Genomic DNA, 9,472 nt, shown 5'->3' with positions numbered 1-9,472 from the left:
TAATACGCGAATAAATAGACAAAAACTGAGGATACTGTTAACTATTGCTATTAATACGCCTTTTTATGTTGACCTATTTTATCATCTTACTACAAAATTGTATATTTTTAACGATAGTCGAGGGCGAACATTTGTTTATCATTATTATAAGCTGTAAAATAACACTATACCGCAATCTAAATAATTAAATAATTATTTAATTTGTATTATCAGTACATAGTGTACTCATTTTCTTCCTATAATTATTGCTATTACATGTTAAAGAAAATAAAGACATTATTACAAAATTTTAACGGTGTCTAACATTTGTTCTAGAAGAATTGGATATTATAAGTAACTCGTGTACGAAAAATTATAAATACAATCAAATAACCAAGTAGAAGCAAATATTGCTATATTAGGTTCAGCATCAGCGTGAATGATAGCAGGAATTATCGTCATTAATCACCGTAATAACATAGAATAGACAGTATTAACTATTGTCGTAGAAAATTATTATAAAGTAGGACATCCGTTGCTATTAGATGACCAACATTAGCAGTTGCAAGTAAAATCTAAAATGTACTGTGATTGTAGCATTAGTGACTAAATCTTAATAATTAAGGTTCAATTGTTACCTTTTTATAGTAAAATTAGTCAAATCAATGAACTTTTACAATTTTTGTTAGTTTTCTGAGTCTTAATGAACTTTCATTTAGAAAGCATGCTGGTGGAGATGCTTCTGAAACATGATAGATTGATAATAATAAAAATCTTTAGGATCACTAACAGTTGGTAGATCTATGAAGCTTACAAGTGCCGACAGTGACAGTCTTTCCAATAACGTAAAGTTTTTAAATTCATCGACTATTTCTAATAAAGCTATTCCTAGTTGCTATGTTCGACTAACAAGTGATTCCGAAAGAAATTATATTGTATTTGCGCCATTATTACAATTTACAAACTCAAGTGGAGGTTGTTTTGGTAGATATTGTCCCACAATATTTTGGCGACGCTTTAATAGAAAACAGGAACTTTTACATCATCCTATATCTTATTCATGCTGTAGCAGAGAAATACCTGCTCCAAAAATTAACATTAGTACATGCCTAGTTCCAAGGAAACAGAAATGGATAGTTCCTATAGTACAAAAAATTGCGATAATAATCAGTTCCCTTATAGCTGCTACTATGTTAGATAAACTTATTAGCAACTTCTTGAAAGAATTAGATAATTATCGGTAAGTCACAAATTCTACAAAGCGGTAGAAAATTAACCTTAAATTCAGTTTCAAACTTTATGTACTACCGGTCTATATGCAATCTGTTGTTTGCTGTCTATCTATTCAGAAGTACTCCAACTAATTACATCAATGTTCAGTACCCAGCGCAAACAAAGCTTGTTTTCTCACGGTAAAAAATGTTAATTTTTTACAGTTGCAGTCCATACAATACAATACAGTGCTGTATCTATGGCAATGCTAGCTCAGATCCAAAGTGTTATTACAGTATATGTAGCATATAACCCGAATAAAATCTTCCTTCAATAGATATTGCGAACAAAAATCTCACCTTACCTCAGACGAGGGTCAAGATCAAGATCATTGGATCATTGGGTAAGATCATTCGGATAGAGACTGATGATGAGATGATTTAAGTATTACTTGTAATATACCAAATTTCTCCCAAATATTAAGGATATAGAACATGAACCTTAAACCTAGAAACAGGCAAACCGTTATAACTGCATTTAACGATAGTTTGCGTGTTGCTTTTACCCGCTAATATTGCTTGGGTTAAAGTTGATGTTCTATATTCTTTTCAATTGGGAGAAATTTGGTATAGTACATGTAATGCTTAAGTAATCTCATCATCAGTCTCTATCTACTACATATTCAAAATTATTGCCCATAATCTACTACAAAAATCTACTGTATATTATTAGGATATATTTGTATAAATTACTTACCGTACACGAATTAGTTTAATTTGCCTTCAAATTTATCGGACAGCTAAAGCTCCGGGCTTTATTTCAATTAATAACATATCTGATTGTGCGGGTAGGAATAATTAGTATAATAGAGCAACAATGGACGAAAAAAATTATTAGAAACTAAGAGCTTTTGAAGCCCAACACAAAATAAATTTGGTGGAAATACCAGTTTATTATCATTTGTGATAACGAATTTTACAAAATTAGTTAGAAGATTAACAAAAGGCAGAATTACTGCCTTGACTAACCAAATCATCAAATTAAAGAGATATACTTATGATTTAAGGAAAATCCTAATCGTTATCGACTACCACACTATCTTGATCTCACTAAACTACTGAATTATGTCACTTTTTATTTGCTACATAGAGTAGCTGGCGGTACCAAATAATCGAATTATCACTCTAAAGTATTCTAAGTAAAAATAGCAATTAAAATATATGATCAGATAAATTATACTCTAGATTCCAGAATGTTAATAAATTAGTAATGCAATAGTCGAAACTTGACTACAAATTGTATTCATCTACGGATATATAGCATATAGCTATAAAAAATATTAAGACAAGCCAAAAATCTTCAATTAGAACCTAGATCATAATGTTCGGGACTATACTGTATTCTATCACAAAGTAACATAACTTTTACTATATTTTATAACTCAAATTAGCTGCCAGTTTATCAGAATTGCAGCATGAATACTATACTAACTAAATATGTTGCTTAGTTTATAATTGTGATAAAGTGATCTTCAAAACAATAAATCAAGAACTACAGTTTCTTGCAAATTTCACTTTATTACAGAAGTTAGGTTCGTCTAACTACCAAGGACTATCTGACTATCTGACAATCTACTTATTACAGCAAAATTCACGATTTATATACGATTACAATAATCTTACATTGTATAATTCTTAACAAAATTATGTTACTGTATGCTGTTAAATGTTAACCAGAATAAAGTAGTCGAGTTTACAATATACTAGAATACTAAGTAAAATCTTACTATAATTTAAACTAAATTAAGTTACTTTTAAAGCTATAATATTATTAGAAAATGTAAAAGATTAAAAGGGAATTCTAAAAATTAACCTTTATTACTATAATATGTTTTAATTTATTTATAGTTAACTTTACAACACGCGATTCTAATGCTTCAGCTACATCGAAATTGTTACTAGAAGATAGCTTATTAGAATACTCCATCATCGATCGATACCGCAAAGGTAGGGGATCATTTTTATACTATTAATTGTATAAGATCCTTAAATGTGCAGATCCGTTAGTATATAGAAAAGAAATACTAAAATAAAATCCATTTAATATCTTACGCTGGCTGTCTGTAATCGATTTTCAGTTATGAAGGAAAAAGTACAATCCTATCATGTAAATCTGTAAGGTAATGAATAACTGATTATACTAATAAAACCAGTATAAATTCAAGAAATTTCTATCTACAGGAAAAAAGTTCCATCCCAGAAGGGGATTAACAATTGATTACTAACAGAACCTGTATAAATTCGAAAAACAACTGGCGCCACGAAAAAAACACAATCATACGAGTACAAGGGGAATTATTGACTGATTACAAATAAAACTACTATAAATTCTAGAAGTAACAGTCTACAGGATAAAGCTTAATCCTATTACAAAAGCGATTAACGACTAGATACCAATAAAATCAGTATAAATTCAAGAAGTAACAGTTTACAGAATAAAGCTCAATCCAATCACAAAAGCGATTAATGACTAGTCATCAATAAAATCAGCATATACTCAAGAAGTAACATTCTACAGGATAAAGCTCAATCCTATCACAGAGAAGATTAACGACTTCTTACTAATAAAATCGTTATCAATTCAACAAATCATTGCCTAAAAGGATAATGTACAATCCCATCATGCAATCTTAAAGAGCAGTTTGCAAAATGACCGATTTCGCATACGGTCAAGTTCATATATAAAGTGCATCTCGCCATTGTTGGTATATATCTATCGTAGCAATGAACGCAATTCAGTTAGTTATTTTAGTCGCATGAACGCGAATTTAAGAACTGCCTTAGTTACTTTATTGCGCATCTGAGATAAATTTGTAGATAGCATGACACGACCTGAGCCAACTAAACCGGCGGGGTACTGAGAGCACTGCATATTAATCAATTACATGTGAATCATGATTATTAATTTAATAAGACTATTGAAATACGATTTATTATCACGTTTACTAAGTAGCGTGCACCTTGATTACAGCTTAAACCAATAGACGGTAAAATATCTAATAGACTGAAATTTAAATGTTGCCTGAGTTAAGCCTATCTGTAATGTAATTATTGAGGTGACAACCGTAAATCTAAGAAAAGCTCTTCAATTCCTTCAAAGTAGATAATATAAGTATTAGCTCATGCTTTCATCTTGTACAGAAATAAATCAATTTACTTGTAACAACTGCAATAAACTTTTGAAAAGGTTCCAAACTTGAACGTCTATCGCTAATTTCGATCATGATCTGAAAGTATACTTGTGTGAAACAATTTATTATGAGTGTTATTGTCGTCTCTTATACGTATTAGCTAGAATATTGTTTACTGCAACAGGTTTATTGAATTACTATGTAACTAATAACAAACTACTTTCAATGAATTACTATAAAAATTAGAGTATAAGCATAATAGGTGATTTCTATGTCTTACTATTAGATAGTGTAACAAATAGATATTGAAACCAACTATCGAAACGTCTATAGGTAATTTGTGAAAATCTACGTGCCTGAGGTACCGGTATATAAATAAAATATCAATTAGTAAAGTAGAACATAATTGGATCAAAGTCTTAATTAAATAGCAAGGAGAGTTCATTTCCTGAATAAGAATTGTCGATATCTTATAAACAAACTTCGCAAGTCTAGCTGTAGTAAAGAGTAGAAAAACATGCGGACTGTTGTCACACACCACTAGTGACAAAGTAGTCTACACACGCCAATCCTTGCGGAGAACACCACTTACTAACTTAAAGAGGCGAGATTAGCTATATCACCAAATAATTCAGTTCCAACGACCGAATACTATGGTACAATGTTAGCGTCACAGATAGTGTAGACGAGAAAGTCAGAGATTGACTATCATTTAATACTGAAGAAATCTCGGTACCCAAGATTATAGACTTTACAATTAAATATCAATTGAAAAACTAGTTGACTATCCAACCGACTAACTAACTAAAAAGGAATCTTCAGGCACCAGCCTTTTATAGTCTCGTCAGAAACTCCTGTAATTAGGACGAGCTTACGTATTGTAACAACTGTCTGTAAATATAGTCTACAAATATTTTTATTAAAACGTACTTGTGTAATGAACATACATATCTTAATTTAGGTTACCTGTATCATTTTAAATTTCAAATTTATCGACCAACTCTAGTCATTTAAATGGGATCAATTGCATAATGTATGGGCATGCTGGAATAAATGATTAATGTCATAGTAGATTTCACTTTACTTTGTGATTAATTTTACTACACCAAGTTCTAATACTCGTGCACTATGGAAATAGTTATTAAAAGATTACTTAATCACTAGTAATATTACACTATCGTTAGACACTGTAAAAATAGGAAGTTCTTTTATTGTACAATATCCCTAAATGCATATATCATTGGTGTATAGAGTAGAAATATCAAAGCAAAATCTAGTTGGTATTGCTAGGCTAACCTGTCTGCGATTAATTCGGTTATAAAAGCGTAAATTAAATTTAGACAACGGATGCCCTATTTTATGATAACTTGCCACTATAATAGGTTAGTAAATACTATCTTTTCTACAAGTATGTTATTACAACGACTAATGACGATGATTCCTGCAATCATTCATACTGAAGCTGAAATTGCTTTAGCAATGCTTGCTTCTACTTGGCTACTTGACAGCATTCGTAATTTTGCATACACGAGCTACTTAAAAAGTCGAATTCTTCTAGAATAGATTTTTGACAACGCTCAAATATCATGATGACTTTATTTTATTAGTATAATCTTACACCCTAAAACAAATATAAGAAGAATAGAGTATAACATAGATGATACAAACATAACTATTTAAGTATTAAGATTACTATACTACGTACTTATATAGCTTACAATAACGACAAGAAATAAAAATAATTCCCTATCAACTAATGATAAACAACATATAAATCTACGTAGTAAGATGTTAATCTATATTAACATAAGAAAGCGTCTTAATGGTTTGTGGTATTCTCGGTTGTATGCTTGTATTATCTTACAGCCATACATATTGTCTGAGAAATAGGTTGAAATTCGATTCCTCGCTTAAAAAATATTTTATAACCTCGTCTATATTGAGTAATGTTAAGAATTAAGATCTTATCGATTGTTTCTTTATCGATCTCTAAAATTTTGGAACTTTTTAAGGATAGATATGAAACTAAATAGACGATTGAGGCATGGGTAATACTCGAATTAAGCGATGAAAATGTATGAAATCTATAAACGAGATCGAGCGTAACAATATAATGTACGAATAGACCTGTTATGATAAAAATGTAAAATGCTACTTGTAGCTGACTAATTGATATCTTAGGTGTGTAATACTTGAGATAGTTGTATAATTCTGCAGGAATACCAGTGCATGGATGAGTTCTACTTTCATATATATCGTAGTAGGTTTGACATAGTTTAGCTTGGAAATAATGAGAACCGTTGTTGCCTAAGTGAGCTTGGATTTTCTCTTTGAGTATGTTATGTCCGTCGTTAAAAGTACATTTTACACAACCGAAGCCACATTGCAATAATTTGACTGTAACTTTATTACTGTCTGACTCAATATATGAGTATTGAAAAACGATGCTCGAAGTACCATTAATTGCGTGATGGTGGTCATCTCTTAGACTTCGTTTAATGTAATCCACAATACTAAGTTTGATAGTTTCTTCATTTAACATTTCTGGGGTATCAATTTCTACGTCATTGATACTGCCAGTTTGAGTGATGATAAAATCGACTCGCAAAATACCTTGCTTACTATCCAAGATTGTTTGAATATTTTCTTCTATTCTTGGCTTTACATCAATAATTCTTTGACATATAAGAGGACCTCGATCAGAGTAAGCGCTCAATAACAAATAGATAAAATGCACGTATGGAATTACAATAATAATAATTTCATTGAAATAGCTAGAAAATGCGAAAATAAATGTTATAACAGTAATAGCGATTCTAGAAATCAATTGTAAACCGCAAGCTAATAGGGATGCAGTAAAAAAGACAAAAAAGAGTGAGTAGAACGTCATAAAGGCTAATACGAGAGGATGTATTAAAGGCCAATTTGTTATCTTGGGAAGTAAATTTCGTTTTAATTTGAATGTTAATACTTCAGAAATAAAAAGTAAAGCTCGTAAAAGTCCAATAAGTCCAAATATGCAAAATGGCAAGCAGATTATAAATGTTAAGAGATCTTTGATAAATTGAAATAGTTGTAGAGAAAGTAAATGATGTTTCATATCGACAAGAATGATGTTAATTTGGTGATAGGACTGTCGCTCATAACTTGGCGTTAAGTACATTTGTCTAGTTAGTAGCTCTTGATCATTGTCGTCAATTTGGTTATACGAATTGTTTGAATCACTGGTCAATACCTGTTTCAAATGAGCTAAACTTAAAATCAATATGTATGGCCCGCAACATACTGCTATAATAAATCCTATATCTTTAACGTCATGAAGTTTATCCATTTTATGAAATCGAGGTTTAAAAAAAAAATGCATTGAATTTCGTTGCAAAAGAAGAGAAAGAAATCCCAATCCCGAAGATAGAATAACCAGTAATAAGAATATAATACAATGACTAATTTCTAGCCAATGGTAGTTAGTAGTATAGTGGAAAAATGGAAATAGTTAACATTTTGAAAGTGTAACGTATCTAAGATACGAACCTTGTCCATTTTCGTAAGATTTGTTGAATTTGGTAACATACTATCACTGCGCTGGAAGCATGTTCCCCCGATTTGGTGAGACGATCCAGGCGATGATTGATAAGTTTCTTCTTGAATCAATTCTTGATGCGAATTATTAGTTTGTAGTAGGTTTAATGAATGATCTTGACTCTCGTCAGAGGTAAGATGAGATTTATGTTCGCAATATCTATTGAAGGAAGATTTTATTCGGGTTATGTGCTACATATACTGTAATAACACTTTGGATCTGAACTAGCATTGTCATAGATACAGCACTGTATTGCATTGTATGGACTGTAACTGTAAAAAATTAACATTTCTATTTTGAGAAAACAAGTTTAGTTTGCGCTGGGTACTGAACATTGATGTAATTAGTTGGAATGCTTCTGAATAGATAAACAATAAATAATAGATTGCTTATAGACCGATAATACATAAAGTTCGTTACTGAATTTAAGGTTAACTTTCTACCGCTTTGTAAAATTTGTGACTTACCGATAATTACCTAATTCTTTCAAGAAGTTGTTAATAAGTTTATCTAACATAGTAGCAGCTATAAGAGAACTGATTATTATGGAAATTATTTGTACCATACGACCTGTCAATTTCTGTTTCCCTAGAATTAGGCATGTACTAATATTAATTTTTGGAGCAACTATTTCTCTGTTACAACGTGAATAAGATATATGATGATGTAAAAGTTCCTGTTTTCTATTAAAGCGTCGCCAAAATATTGTAGGACAATATCTACCAAAACAACCTCCACTTGAGTTTGTAAATTTTAATAATGCCTCAAAAATGATATACTTTCTTTTGGAATCACTTATTAGTCGAGCATAGCAACCTCGGCTTGATTCAATAAGATTTAAACTCAGTCGATGTACGAAAACTGAATAAAGATTTAAGCTTGTAGCAATATAATCGACCGGTAAAGAAATCAGAGCCCAACTAAAATCGTCTTTAACCCAGCCATAGAAGTCATAATTTTTAGAATCGTTGTGTAGATTCTGACCAAATATTGTCAGATTAAAAAACACTATTTTAGTTTCTTTTGCTTCGATTTTTTGTCGAAATAGGGCATAATGATGTGTATCATCATACACACTTAGAGAGCATTTGGAAGTGTTAAAAGACTTCTGTATCACTTGATCGGATGAATTTATAGACGCTGCTTGGATCAAGCAAACGATAAATACTACATAATGAAGAGATCGATTTCTAAACAAACCTAAAGTCATCGTCCTGTAAGATATAATTGAATAATATATTCACATTACTTTAGTGTTCTGATATAATTACAATAAAGAATTATTACGTGTTAGAATTTTGTGTGCTTTTACTACAATATTAGCGATTACAAAATTAGCATTTCGTCGTATTTACTCTAAATGTCTACGCCTAAGTCTATTCGATCATTATAGGTATCTATTTATTCGCTAAATACAAGCCAGCTACAGTAAGAGATTTTAATGTCCCTAAAAATAAAATTAGAGGCAATCCGTAGAAGATAATGCGTAAGATTTGGAGAATGCAACATTA

The 9,472-nt window shown here is 30.8% G+C and overlaps 1 protein-coding gene across 1 annotated transcript; it reads right to left on the bottom strand.

Annotated features, from left to right (window-relative positions):
- Positions 1 to 6,236: 6,236 nt before the first annotated feature.
- TRIADDRAFT_60550 (uncharacterized protein) lies at positions 6,237 to 9,171 on the bottom strand (the record flags this gene model as incomplete). The annotated part of the gene is made up of 3 exons (XM_002116498.1): positions 6,237 to 7,616; positions 7,913 to 8,120; positions 8,429 to 9,171. The coding sequence occupies 3 exons, from the start codon at positions 9,169 to 9,171 to the stop codon at positions 6,237 to 6,239; spliced, it is 2,331 nt and encodes a 776-aa protein (XP_002116534.1).
- Between the last annotated feature and the right edge of the window lie 301 nt (positions 9,172 to 9,472).

The sequence above is a fragment of the Trichoplax adhaerens genome, genomic scaffold (genome assembly GCF_000150275.1).
Source record: "Trichoplax adhaerens TRIADscaffold_16 genomic scaffold, whole genome shotgun sequence".
NCBI classification, from domain to species: Eukaryota; Metazoa; Placozoa; class Uniplacotomia; order Trichoplacea; family Trichoplacidae; genus Trichoplax; species Trichoplax adhaerens.
Note: the sequence above shows the minus strand (reverse complement) of the source record. Positions and strands in the feature narration are given on the sequence as shown.